Below are 14,640 nucleotides of genomic sequence, written 5' to 3'. Positions count from 1 at the left end.
AAATCTGTCCTCTTTTTCCTACTGTTCAGCAGCCTAAATCTGTCCTCTTTCCTACTGTTCAGCAGCCTAAATCTGTCCTCTTTCCTACTGTTCAGCAGCCTAAATCTGTCCTCTTTCCTACTGTTCAGCAGCCTAAATCTGTCCTCTTTCCTACTGTTCAGCAGCCTAAATCTGTCCTCTTTCCTACTGTTCAGCAGCCTAAATCTGTCCTCTTTCCTACTGTTCAGTTCAGCCTAAATCTGTCCTCTTTCCTACTGTTCAGAGCCTAAATCTGTCCTCTTTCCTACTGTTCAGCAGCCTAAATCTGTCCTCTTTCCTACTGTTCAGAGCCTAAATCTGTCCTCTTTCCTACTGTTCAGAGCCTAAATCTGTCCTCTTTCCTACTGTTCAGCAGCCTAAATCTGTCCTCACTGTTCAGCCTAAATCTGTCCTCTTTCCTACTGTTCAGCAGCCTAAATCTGTCCTCTTTCCTACTGTTCAGCAGCAGCAGCCTACATCCTGATCTCCTGTGTGTTTTATCTCATGTGTTCTCATGTTACCTAACTGATCAAAATGATTTCCACACTGGGAGCAGTGGTAAGGCTTCTCCCCTGTGTGTGTATTCTCTCATGCCGTTTGAGGTCCCCTAACTGGTTAAAACCCTTTCCACACTGGGAGCAGTGGTAAGATTTCTCTCCTGTGTGTATTCTCTCGTGTTTTTTAAGGTAGCTTTTCTGATTAAAACCCTTTCCACACTGGGAGCAGTGGTAAGGCTTCTCCCCTGTGTGTATTATCTCATGTGTTTTCAGGTTACATAAGTGGATAAAACGGTTTCCACACTGAGAGCAGTGGTAAGGCTTCTCCCCTGTATGTATTATCTCATGTGTTTTCAGGTTACGTAAGTGGGTAAAACTCTTTCCACACTGGGAGCAGTGGTAAGGCTTTTCTCCTGTGTGTATTCTTTCATGTCGTTTCAGGTCACCTAAGTGGTTATAACCCTTTTCACACTGGGAGCAATAGTACAGATGTTCTCCTGTGTGTATTCTCTCATGTCGTTTCAGGTCACCTAACTGGTTACAACCCTTCCCACACTGGGAGCAGTGGTAAGGCTTTTCTCCTGTGTGTACTCTCTCGTGTTTTTTCAGGTAGCTTTTCTGGTTAAAACTCTTTCCACACTGGGAGCAGCAGTAAGGCTTATCACCTTTGTGTACTTGCTCATGTGTTTTCAGGTTATTTAAGTGGGCAAAATTCTTTCCACACTGGGAGCAATGGTAAGGCTTCTCCCCTGTGTGTATTCTCTCATGTCTTTTCAGGTTACGTAAGTGGGTAAAACTCCTTCCACACTGGGAGCAGCAGTACAGCTTTTCTCCTGTGTGTATTCTCTCATGCGTTTTCAGATTACACAAGTAGGTAAAACTCTTTCCACACTGGGAGCAGTGGTAAGGCCTCTCCTCTGTGTGTATTCTCTCGTGTTTTTTCAGGTAGCTTTTCTGGTTAAAACTCTCTCCACACTGGGAGCAGTTGTAAGGCTTCTTCCCTGTGTGTATTATCTCGTGTTGTTTCAGGTCCCATAACCGGTTACAACCCTTTCCACAGTGGGAGCACTGGTGTCTTCTTGCTGGTTTGGACGTCCCTGGCTCTGGTTCCTCCGAGTCTGGTCTTTCTCCTGCCAAAGATAGTGTGTTTTTTAAAATAGAGACCTGAATGAAACCTCCACATGATAAAATGGCCTTGCTACGAGAGTAAATCCTAATAAGATCCCTCAATAACCTAAGGCCAGTTTTAACAATCTTGGTGCGACGCTAGATTCCTATCAAGCAGGAAGTTCTAAATATATAACCCTCATAGCTGTATGATACAGGATGTGACCTAAACACTTCCTTAAAGTGAAAATAAGTCAATAAAACATTGTGTAGAAGTCCAAAACTAGTGTTTACGTCGAAGACAGAAAGCACATCAGTAACATCTACCCATTGTTGAAAGGGTTCGACACGCTATTTAATTGTTTATATCTTGACTATCACTGACGTCATTACATTTTGGCTAAAGTAAAAAAAATAAGAAGGTGAAATATTTTGAGTAGATGTTCCTAAAAACTGATAGTAACTATATATAGTAAGTTTATATACAGCCATATTATAAAGTCTGAAAGGGCTTGTTCGTTCACATGAATTCACTATGACATCATCATATGTTTCTAAAACTGATAGAAACTACACTGAACAAAAAATATAAACGCAACATGTAAAGTGAGGCAATCGAGGCAAAGGGTGGCTAATTTTAAGAATCTCAAATATAAAATATATTTAATTGTTTAACATGTTTTTGGTTACTACATGATTCCATTATGTGTTATTTCATAGTTGATGTCTTCATTATTATTCTACAATGTAGAAAAGAGTACAAATAAAACACCTGGAATGATTTGGTGTACCCAAACTTTTGACTGGTACTGTAAATTCCTCTACCATAAGCTGCCTCCAACGCAGTCTTAGAGAAATTGCCAGTACTTCCAACCGGCCTAACGCAGACCACACCCACCCAGGACCTCCACATCAGGCTTCTTCACCTGCGGGAGACTGAGACCAGCCACCTGGACAGCTGATGAAACCAAGTAGAATGTCTCTCTGTCATAAAGCCCTTTTGAAGGGAAAAACTCATTCTGATTGGCTGTGCCTGATTCCATTATTCCATTAAACATCTACGAGAACTCAGGACAGCGGTTACTCACCCCGTACTGGAGAAATACTTTTCATTTATTGTGGACCTGGGATTCCTAGGACTGCATTCTGATGAAGTTCATCAAAAGTAAGGAAACATTTATCATGTATTTTCTGGATTCTGTTGACTCCAACATGGCGGCTAATTTGGCTAATGTTCTGAGCTCCGTCTCAGATTATTGCATGGGTTGCTTTTTTGTTATGTTTTTTTTTAAATCTGACACAGCGGTTGAATTAAGAATTATCTAGAATTCCAGCGGTTGAATTAAGGAGAGTATATCTAGAATTCCAGCAGTATAAGAGGTATATCTAGAATTCCAGCGGTTGAATTAAGGAGAGGTATATCTATAATTCCAGCGGTTGAATTAAGGAGAGGTATATCTATAATTCCAGCGGTTGAATTAAGGAGAGGTATATCTATAATTCCAGCGGTTGAATTAAGGAGAGGTATATCTATAATTCCAGCGTTGAATTAAGGAGAGGTATATCTATAATTCCAGCTTGAATTAATATATCTAGAATTAAGGAGAGGTATATCATAATTCCATGTGTATAAATTATCATCATCTCCATTTATGATGATTATTTCTGTTGAAAAGATGTGGCTATGCAAAATCACTTGATGTTTCTGGAACTAGTGAACGTAATGCGCCAATGTAAACTCAGATTTTTTTTATATAAATTTGAACTTTATCAAACAAAACCTACATGTATTGTGTAACATGAAGTCCTATGAGTGACATCTGATGAAGATAATTCAAGGTTAGTGATTCATTTTATCTCTATTTCTGCTTTTGTGACTGCTATATTTCGCTGGAAAATGGCTGTGCTTGTTGTGGTTTGGTGGAGACCTAACATAATCGTTTGTAGTGCTTTCGCTGAAAAGCCTATTTGAAATCAGACACTTTGGTGGGATTAACAACAAGATTAACTTTAAAATGATATAAAACACATGTATGTTTTATGGAATTGTAATTATGAGATTTCTGTGGTTTGAACTTGGCACCCTCTATTTTCACCGGTAGCAGGATTGCAGCCATAACAAGTTAACTGACTTTCCTAGTTAAATAAAGGTTAAATAAAAACATAAGCAAACAGGAAAACACTCATCCAGAGGCGGCGCTCCTAGTGGCCGGGGACTTTAATGCAGGAAACTCTAATCCGTTTTACCTACTTTCTACCAGCGCGTAAAATGTGCAACCAGAGGTTAAAAAAAAACTTGAGACCACCTTTACATACTAAAGGTCGACCGACTAAAAGACCAATTAATCGACTGATAAATTAGGGCCGATTTCAAGTTCATAACAATCAGTAATCGGCCTTTTTGGACACCGATTATGGCCGATTACATTGCAATCTACGAGGAAACTGCATGGCAGGCTGACTTCCTGTCACGGCAGGCTGACTTCCTGTTACGGCAGGCTGATACGGCAGGCTGACTTCCTGTTACGGCAGGCTGACTTCCTGTGACGAGAGTGCAGTGTCAAAAGGACCTCGTGGCTGCACGGAGCCACGGTAAGTTGCTAGCTAGCATTAAACGTATCTTAAAGAAACCAATCAATCATAATCACTAGTTAACGTACACATGGTGAATGATATTACTAGGTTAACTAGCTTGTCCTGCGTTGCATATAATCAATGTAGTGCCTGTTCATTTATCACAGAATCACAGCCTACTTCAACTTTGAGGGAGTTTGGCCCCCCAATGGTGGAACAAACTCCCTCACGACGCCAGGACAGCGGAGTCAATCACCACCTTCCGGAGACACCTGAAACCCCACCTCTTTAAGGAATACCTAGGATAGGATAAAGTAATCCTTCTACCCCCCCCACCCCTTAAAAGATTTAGATGCACTATTGTAAAGTGGCTGTTCCACTGGATGTCATAAGGTGAATGCACCAATTTGTAAGTCGCTCTGGAGAAGAGTGTCTGCTAAATGACTTAAATGTAAAATGTAAATGTAAAACTTCGCCAAATGGGTGATGATTTCACAAAAAGTGCATTGCTGAAAAAAAAGCACAATCTTTGTACCAATGTACCTAATCATAAACATCAATGCCGTTCTTAAAATCAATACACAGAAGTCTATATTTTTAAACCTGCATATTTAGTTAAAAGAAATTCATGTTAGCAGGCAATATCATCTCGGGATATTGTGTCACTTCTCTTGCGTTTAGTGTAAGCAGAGTCATGTTAGCAGGCAATATCATCTCGGGATATTGTGTCACTTCTCTTGCGTTCAGTGTAAAAGCAGAGTCAGGCTAAATGGAACGGTTCCGTATTTCACTGAAAGAATAAACGTTTTGTCCTCAATGATAGTTTCCGGACTTTACCAGATCAATGACCAAAGGCTCGTATTTCTGTGTTCATTATATTATAGTTAAGTCTATGATTTGATATTTGACAGAGTAGACTGACTGAGCGGTGGTAGGCAGCAGCAGGCTCGTAAGCATGAATACAAACAGCATTTTACTGCGTTTGCCAGCAGCTCTTAGCAATGCTTGAAGCACAGCGCTGTTTATGACTTCAAGCCTATCAACTCCCGAGATTAGGCTGGCAATACTATAGTGCCTATAAGAACATCCAATAGTCAAAGGTGAATGAAATACAAATAGTGTAGAGGGACGGAAGCTATACTGTTACACTGGCAATACTATAGTGCCTATAAGAACATCCAATAGTCAAAGGTGAATGTAATACAAATGGTATAGAGCGACATAGTCGTAGTGCCATAATTCCTATAATAATAATATAATAATAATATATAATTCCTACAACCTAAAACTTATTAACTGGGAATATTAACTGGGAATATTGAAGAACTGGGAATATTGAACCACCAGCTTTCATATGGTTTCATGTTCTGAGCAAGGAACTTAAAAGTTAAATTTTTTACATAGCACATATTGCACTTTTACTTCTCCAACACTGTGTTTTTGCATTATTTAAACCAAATTGAACATGTTTCATTATTTATTGATGTATTATATTAAGTTCAAATAAAAGTTTAATTGTTCATTCAGTATTGTTGTAATTGTCATATATATATAAATATGTCGATTAATCGTAGCGACTTTTTTTGGTCTCCAATAAATCGGAATTGGCGTTGAAAAATCATAAATCGGTCGACCTCTCGTCCCCACAGTGACTGTACGTACATACCCCAACCAGAAGTCATGGATTACAGGCAACATCCCCACTGAGATAAAGGGTAGAGCTGCCGCTTTCAAGGAGCGGGACTCTAATCCGGGAAGTTTATCAGAAATCCCGCTATGCCCTCCAACGAACCATCAAACAGGCAAAATGTCAATACAGGACTAAGATCGAATCGTACTACAATGAGGTTCGTCGGATATATGCAGGGTTTGTAAGCTATACAGACTACAAAGAGAAGCACAGCCATGAGCTGCCCAGTGACACGAGCCTACCAGATGAGCTAAATTACTTCTATGCTCGCCTCGAGGCAAGTAACACTGAAGCATGCATCAGCTGTTCCGGGTCAACATTCCCAAGGCAGCAGGGCCAGACGGATTCCCCAGGTGTGTACTCCAAGCATGCGCTGACCAACTAGCAAGTGTCTTCACTGACATTTTCAACCTGTCCCTGACCGAGTCTGTAATACCAACATGTTTCAAGCAGACAGCAGGGTAGCCTAAGGGTTAGAGCGTTGGACTAGTAACCGGAAGGTTGCAAGTTCAAATCCCCGAGCTGACAAGGTATAAATCTGCCGTTCTGCCCCTGAACAGGCAGTTAAACCCAATGGCCGTCATTGAAAATAAGAATTTGTTCTTAACTGACTTGCCTAGTTAAATAAAGGTAAAATTAAAATAAAGACCACCATAGTTCCTGTGTTCATGAACACTAACTAAGGTAACCTACCTAAATTACCAGGACATGTACTCCGAGGATGTGCTGACCAACTGGTGTCTTCACTGACATTTTCAACCTCTCCCTGTCTGAGTCTGTAATACCAATGTTTCAAGCAGACCACCATAGTCCCTGTACCCAAGAACACTAAGGTAACCTGTCTAAATGACTACCGACCCGTAGCACTCACGTCTGTAGCCATGAAGTGCCTTGAAAGGCTGGTCATGGCGCACATCTACACCAGTAACCCAAGACCCACTCCAATTTTCAAACAGATCCACAGATGATGCCATCTCTATTGCACTCCTCACTGCCCTTTCCCACCTGGACAAAAGGAACACTAATGTGAGAATGCTGTTGATTGACTACAGCTCAGCGTTCAACACCATTGTGCCCTCAAAGCTCATCACTGAGCTAAGGACCCTGGGACTAAACACATCCCTCTGCAACTGGATCCTGGACTTCCTGACGGGCCGCCCCCAGGTGGTAAGGGAAGGTAACAACACATTAGCCACGCTGATCCTCAACACAGGGGCCACCCAGGGGTGTGTACTCCCTGTTCAATCATGACTGCACGGCCAGGCACGACTCCAACACCATCATTAAGTTAGCCGATGACAACATCGGCTTCTATAGGGAGGAGGTCAGAGACTTGGTCGTGTAGTGCCAGGACAACAACCTCTCCTTCACTGTGATCAAGACAAAAGGAGATGATTGTAGACTACAGGAAAAGGAGGACCGAGCCCCCACTCTCATCGACGGGCTGCAGTGGAAGAGGTTGAGAGCTTCAAGTTCCTTGAGGTCCACATCACCAACAAACTAATATGGTCCAGACACTCTAAGAAAGTCGTGAAGAGGGCACGACAAAGCCTATTCCCCCTCAGGAGACTGAAAAGATTTGGCATGGGTCCATCAGATCCTCAAAAGGTTCAACAACTGCACCATCGAGAGTATGACTGACTGGTTGCATCTGGTATGGCAACTGCTTGACCTCCGACCGCAAGGAACTACAGAGGGTAGTTGAGTACAGCCCAGTACATCACCAAGCAATCTGCCATCCAGGACCCCTATACAAGGTGGTGTCAGAGGAAGGCCCCTAAAAATTGTCAAAAGACTTCAGCCACCCAAAAGTCAAAGACTGTTCTCTCTTTTACAGCACGGCAAGCGGTACCAGAGCGCCAAGTCTAGGACCAAAAGGCTCCTCAACAGCACGGCAGGCGGTACCAGAGCGCCAAGTCTAGGACCAAAAGGCTCCTCAACAGCACGGCAGGCGGTACCAGAGCGCCAAGTCTAGGACCAAAAGGCTCCTCAACAGCACGGCAGGCGGTACCAGAGCGCCAAGTCTAGGACCAAAAGGCTTTTTTCCCGGTTGTGTAAACAACAACAGTAATTGAGTGGGCAGCGTTCATATATGGTCGATTCAGTGGGAAAGTCAACCTGAACATGTTAACGGAGGTGAGAACGTGCCGTAAACTCACTCCACAGCTTGAAACGTCACAGATGGAGCTGTCCAACTGGTACCTTTTAAACTCACTCCACAGCTTGAAACGTCACAGATGGAGCTGTCCAACTGGTACCTTTTAAACTCACTCCACAGCTTGAAACGTCACAGATGGAGCTGTCCAACTGGTACCTTTAAACTCACTCCACAGCTTGAAACGTCACAGATGGAGCTGTCCAACTGGTACCTTTTAAACTCACTCCACAGCAAAACGTCACAGATGGAGCTGTCCAACTGGTACCTTTAAACTCACTCCACAGCTTGAAACGTCACAGATGGAGCTGTCCAACTGGTACCTTTTAAACTCACTCCACAGCTTGAAACGTCACAGATGGAGCTGTCCAACTGGTACCTTTTAAACTCACTCCACAGCTTGAAACGTCACAGATGGAGCTGTCCAACTGGTACCTTTTAAACTCACTCCACAGCTTGAAACGTCACAGATGGAGCTGTCCAACTGGTACCTTTTGTATCGCTCCATCGGTTCATTGTCAAGGAGAGTGGTCATATGTGATGAGAAGCAGAGGATCACTAGTTAGAGTCCAGTATGGGGACAGTGGAATAAACTAAACTGTAAGCAACACACCGATGTCAATAAAGTGAAGTCATCAAAACTAGTTTTTCAACCACTCCACAAATGTCTTATTTCACTTATAATTCACTGTATCACAACTCCAGTGGGTCAGGAGTTTACATACACTAAGTTGACTGTGCCTTTAAACAGCTTGGAAAATTCCCGAAAATTATTATGTTATGGCTTTAGAAGCTTCTGATTGGCTAATTGACATCAATTGAGCCAACTGGAGGTGTACCTGTGGATGTATTTCAAAGGCCTACCTTCAAACTCAGTGCCTCTTTGCTTGACATCATGGTAAAATCAAAAGAAATCAGCCAAGACATCAGAAAAAAAATGTAGACCTCTACAAGTCTGGTTCATCATTGGGAGCAATTTCCAAATGCCTGAAGGTACCACGTTTATCTGTACAAACAATAGTACGCAAGTATAAACACCATGGCACCACGCAGCCTTCATACTGCTCAGGAAGGAGACGCGTTCTGTCTCCTAGAGATGAAACGTTTGACCCAAGTTAAATCATTTAAAGGCAATGCTACCAAATACAAATGGAGTGTATGGGTGGTTGCCTCCTCTTGGTCTCAGGCTAAACTTCTGACCCACTGGGAATGTGATGAAAGAAATAAAAGCTGAAATAAATCTCTCTACTATTATTCTGACATTTCACATTCTTAAAAATAAAATGGTGAACTAACCTAAAACAGGGAAATTTTACTATGATTAAATGTCAGGAATTGTGAAACTGAGTATAAATGTATTTGGCTAAGGTGTATGTAAACGTCCGACTGCAACTGTACATTTGCATGTTTACCACGTTCTGTAGATCAGACGTTAATGAAGCAATGCAGAACACATTGAAGTGTCTGGAGTTTTGTCTGCCGCTTCAAAAGTCTTGTAAAGATGGGGGAGGGTTGACTGGGACAGGCAATGTAACATCCAGAATCATAAAACACGGGACGAGATGTTAAAAACTGTCCATTGTGCCAATAGATGGAATGCACTCACATGAGATTGGGAGGTTTATTTCTTAGACTGGGTTAAGATGTCAATTTTGGGACACATCCTCAGTAGTGTGCCTTCGAATCAGTGGGTGTTTCCGTCTTTAATCACTAAACACCCTCATCAAAGGTGGCCAGCTAAAGGGTGATCAAGCCTTAGCTTGTGTCCCATGCCCAATTAAGATGTCCCACGGGACTATGCAAGGCAGGGGCATCCTCTTCCCTGAGCCAGCCCTACAGCTGACCGCATACCTCATATGCCCTCCTCAAGTTGGAGGGATCTGAATTGGGTTCTCAGGTGGGGGTGGGGGGTCATTAAGTTATAGCCCAGCAAGGGTCCTTCCGTTTGATCCAGATCCACTGGCTGCCTCTTTCAGCTGCTTGAGAAACTGCTCTGACGGTCTGCCGCAGAGCCTGTCCATGGATTCCAAGTTCTTTCAGCAACCTGATGGTGGAAGAAGCCACGAATCCTCTGCATCCCACTTCAACTGGCCAGACTTTTGCATTCCAGCCACGCTGAGTTGCGTCTGCTGCCAACTCTGTGTAACGCAGTTTCTTACGCTCGTAGGCCTCTTCAACAGAGTTTTCCCACGGGACTGTGAGCTCTATGATGTACACAGCCTTTCGTGAAGGGGACCAGAGTACCATGTCTGGCCTAAGGTTGGTAGAAGCAATCTCAGATGCAAAAATTAGTTGCTGGCCAATATCGACAAGCATCTTCCAGTCCCAGGCCATGGCTAGGTGTCCAGTTTCTGGCTTCGTAGGAGGATACTTGGGCCTTTTCTGTCCCTCCCGGATGAATGTTGTTGTTTTGACGGGATTTCTTGTTTTTGGAGGTAATGAATTGGTTGCACTCCTCTTGGTCTCAAGTGCTGCAGCCAGGCTCTTGAGGACCTGATTGTGCCTCCAGGTGTAGCGGCCTTGTGAGAGGCAGGTCTTGCAACCTGTCATTATATGCCTGAGAGTCGCTGGAGCTGGGCAGAGGGGGCAGGTCGAGTCCTCGCCATACCATTGATGTAGATTTTTTGGTGATGGAAGCACATCATAAACAGCTCTTATGATGAAGCTGATGTTGTTGCCTCCATTTGCCAAAGCTCACTCCAGTTGATCTTTCTCCTCTCCAGGCCTTCCCACCACGTCCATTGCCCTTGTTTAGCAAGAGAGACAGCCTTTGCACTTCTTGCAGTCTCCTCCTGTCTGCGCACCTCCTCGACCACCAGCTTCCTGCGTTCAGATGTTGTTGCCTTATGGAACATTGGTTTGCTTGCTGCCAGGCCAAAGCCTCCTCTTCCATGCTGGATATTCCCCACAATGTCTTGGTGTCTCAGGGCTGCTGTTGCTTGCTGCACAGCCTTGGATGATGTCTAGAGCTAACTTTCATCAAGGTTTTATATGGTCTATTGGTTTCTCTCTTTTCATTGGCAGAATCCTTTTCAGTGTTATGATATTCATAACATCCATATCCACCAGTCTATCTTCCTGTCAACTAACAGGGTAGCCTAGTGGTTAGGGCGTTGGACTAGTAACCAAAAGGTTGCAAGTTCAAATCCCCGAGCTGACAAGGTATAAATCTGTCGTTCTGCCCCTGACCCCTGGCCATGCTCCTGCCAGTTTCAGCTGTTCTGCCTTACAGGCAGTTAACCCACTGTTCCTAGGCAGAGTCCCTGGGTTCGCCCAGGCTCTGTCGTAACCGGCCGCGACCGGGAGGTCCGTGGGGCGACGCACAATTGGCCTAGCGTCGCCCGGGTTAGGGAGGGCTTGTTCGGTAGGGGTGTCCTTGTCTCATCGCGCACCAGCGACTCCTGTGGCGGGCTGGGCGCAGTGTACACTATCCAAGGTGGCCAGGTGCACGGTGTTTCCTCCGACACATTGGTGTGGCTGGCTTCCGGGTTGGATGTGCGCTGTGTAAAGAAGCAGTGCGGCTTGGTTGGGTTGTGTATCGGAGGACGCATGACTTTCAACCTTCGTCTCTCCCGAGCCCGTACGGGAGTTATAGCGATGAGACAAGATAGTAGCTACTACAACAATGGGATACCACGAAATTGGGGAGAAAAAGGGGTAAAATTCAACAACAAAAAAATAAAAATAAATAAGAATTTGTTCTTAACTGACTTGCCTAGTAAAATAAAAAAATAACAGAACTCCACTGGTTGTCCTGGTAACAGATACCAGATCTATTGTATTTGTTCAAACTACAGCACTTACTTTGATGAGTTAAATCTGATCCTTTCTTCTCTTCTCCTCCTCTCACAGTTCCACTCAGCCCCGTTGTTTTCCTGCAGTCCACCAGCAGCACAGACAACCTCTTCATACCCAGCAGTAAGGTGCGACCGGGAGAGGCACGACACGGGCACTCCGGGAGGATGGAAGGGCAAGCGTTGTCCTGGTAACCATAAAGAGGGGACACAGACACATATCATTATGGATGCTGATGTCACGAAGTGTTTTACATAAACCCAGCCCAGCCCTCAATAGAGCAAGCTGTATGGTAGACCAGACCAAGCTGTACCATCTTGTGTTCTGATCTGGAGAGACTCTTCTCTGCCTCGTCAGCATCAGGATGCTGTTGAGGCTTCCCAGAGGATCCAGGATAGTCATGTCTCTCTCCTGTGTGGGCGAGAACATGAAACCGATTGTAAACTTATGATCATCTATTGCAATCATAGGGTCTTACAAGAGACATTAATATGTCTAAAAAGGGCCTAAAATGGCCACTTTCATCATGATTTCCGAAAATATTGTTTGTGATGCAAATGTAAAAGGCTCGTTCCACAAATTGGTTGGCTTTTGCGTCCCATTGATCTTTTAAGTAGAAAATATGCACCAATATTGAATTTTAAAAGACTGTTATATTAGATGAGGTGCACTTTAATGTAGACCACATGGAGAATTCAATAAATCTAATTTAAAGTCCCGAAAATATATGTACCAAATGCAGATTTTACATTTAACAATTTATAGAGTACAAAACTTATTCAAGTGTAGAACTTCAGTAGAATGCCCCTTAAAAACCCCACATTAGTTCAACAACGGCATAGTTTGTGCCCCTGTTTAAGACAGTACTCACTGGTGTTAATCTGATATTCTGTCTCCTCTTTCACTCTCAAAACGTTTTCCTCCTTCACCTTTATTGAGATAGCATCCTCTTTTCCTCTAAAAGGTTCTTTCTCTTCTTTCACTATAACAGCCTCCTCTTCTTCTTTCACTATAACAGCCTCCTCTTCTTCTTTCACAATAACAGCCTCCTCTTCTTCTTTCACAATAACAGCCTCCTCTTCTTCTTTCACAATAACAGCCTCCTCTTCTTTCACTATAAAAGCCTCCTCTTCTTTCATTATAACAGCCTCCTCTTCTTTCACTATAACAGCCTCCTCTTCTTTCACTGTAACAGCCTCCTCTTCTTTCACTGTAACAGCCTCCTCTTCTTTCACTGTAACAGCCTCCTCTTCTTTCACTGTAACAGCCTCCTCTTCTTTCACTGTAACAGCCTCCTCTTCTTTCACTATAACAGCCTCCTCTTCTTTCACTATAACAGCCTCCTCTTCTTTCACTGTAACACCCTCATCTTCCACGACAATGTTCAGTCCCAGAGCTTCTTTCTCCGTCCAGCAGTCCTCCTCTTCTTTAGCAGGGGAGGAGTAGTTTAGTGAACTCATGGTCAGGGATGTTAGCTAGTTAGTTAGCATTAGCGACTAGCCTCGTGCTAACCTCAGTATCAATCTTTAACACGTCAAATTTAACAAGAACATTAGGTTAAAGGTCATCAGATGATAAGTCAACAGAAATGCGTTTAAAACACTGAGATTAGCTAATGTACACAAACACGGTGTAAAGCGTCAATCTTTCAGTTTTATGTTGGCTAGCAAGCTACCGAGGTGGTTGAAAGAGTAGCCGTGTTGTTTTTCCTGAAGAAGGGTCCCGTCCAGTCCATTATACGTCACACAAGAAGCATCACCTGAAAGACGCTCATCGCCATCTGCTGACTGGAGTGGGTAACGCAGTTTGGAAAATAGTTACTACACTCTTGTATTGGAAAGAATGTCATAATAATTTAACAATAAGCTGATATATTTTCTCTTACAAATAATACTGTCCTGTACACAGACGTAGATCTTAATATGAATATGTGGATGATGAATAAATACATCTATGAATAGGTCGTGTGTTAATAAACATTTTTTACATAAGGTTTAATCTTGATGTGACCATACTATTCCCTTAAAGCCACGCTCTATAAGATACAAATCGTCCTGTAAACAACAGAACAAATGCATCACATGCAAATAGCACTTGATTATCTGTAGTGCTTTACACTGGGTAGACAAAACATTAAGAACAGCTGCTCCTTCCATGACTTAGAAAGACTAGGTGAATCCAGACTAAAGCTACGATCCCTTATTGATGCCACAAGTTAAATCCACTTCAGTCAGTGTAGGTGAAGGGGGGGAGTCAGGTTAAATACGGAATTTTAAGCCGTGAGACATGAGACATGGACTGTGCATGTGTGCCATTCAGAGGGTAAATGGGGAAGTCAAAATATTTAAGTTACTTTGAACGGGGTATTGTAGTAGGTGCAAGGCGCCTTGGTTTGTGTCAAGAACTGCAACGCTGCTGGGTTTTTCAGCTCAACAGTTCCCATGTGTACCAAGAGTGGTTCACCACCCAAACAGTGGCGGTCAGTGCCGTTTAAGATGAGGGAGGACCATTTGTATTTTCATGAGCATGGCCTTATTTCTACTACAGCATATTGGACGACTGTCATTCATATTCCATTCATGTAACACCGATACTACATAATACTAACATTTCCCCTATACCCATCATGAGGTAACAAATGAATGAAAGTTTAGAATGTAGGTTCACGCAGGTCGAGAGAAAATTTTGAGGTGACAAACAGTGACACATTCAATATCGCCTTGCACACTGTCGCCTGCATCTAGCTGAAATAGAGGTTCTATTGGACAAATTCACGTATGTTTATCCTGGTTGTGTTCTGTTTA

At 43.2% G+C, this 14,640-nt stretch overlaps 1 protein-coding gene across 1 annotated transcript; it reads right to left on the bottom strand.

Annotated features, from left to right (window-relative positions):
- Positions 1-500: 500 nt before the first annotated feature.
- Positions 501-12,904, bottom strand: LOC124022480 (zinc finger protein OZF-like). Its single transcript, XM_046337397.1, has 4 exons — positions 12,708-12,904; positions 12,150-12,247; positions 11,846-12,023; positions 501-1,645 (listed from the first exon to the last, which is right to left on the bottom strand). The coding sequence occupies exons 2-4, from the start codon at positions 12,150-12,152 to the stop codon at positions 540-542; spliced, it is 1,287 nt and encodes a 428-aa protein (XP_046193353.1). The 5' UTR covers positions 12,153-12,247; positions 12,708-12,904; the 3' UTR covers positions 501-539.
- Positions 12,905-14,640: the final 1,736 nt, after the last annotated feature.

The sequence above is a fragment of the Oncorhynchus gorbuscha genome, unplaced genomic scaffold (genome assembly GCF_021184085.1).
Source record: "Oncorhynchus gorbuscha isolate QuinsamMale2020 ecotype Even-year unplaced genomic scaffold, OgorEven_v1.0 Un_scaffold_1404, whole genome shotgun sequence".
NCBI lineage: Eukaryota > Metazoa > Chordata > Actinopteri > Salmoniformes > Salmonidae > Oncorhynchus > Oncorhynchus gorbuscha.
This window is presented reverse-complemented; position numbering and strand designations above follow the sequence as displayed.

Bases quoted from the DNA above. Each gene is read 5' to 3' on its own strand.
- LOC124022480 (XM_046337397.1), bottom strand. The intron at 1,646-11,845 runs GTAAGTGCTGTA...TATCTTTGGCAG, and splicing joins ATCAGATTTAACTCATCAAA to GAGAAAGACCAGACTCGGAG.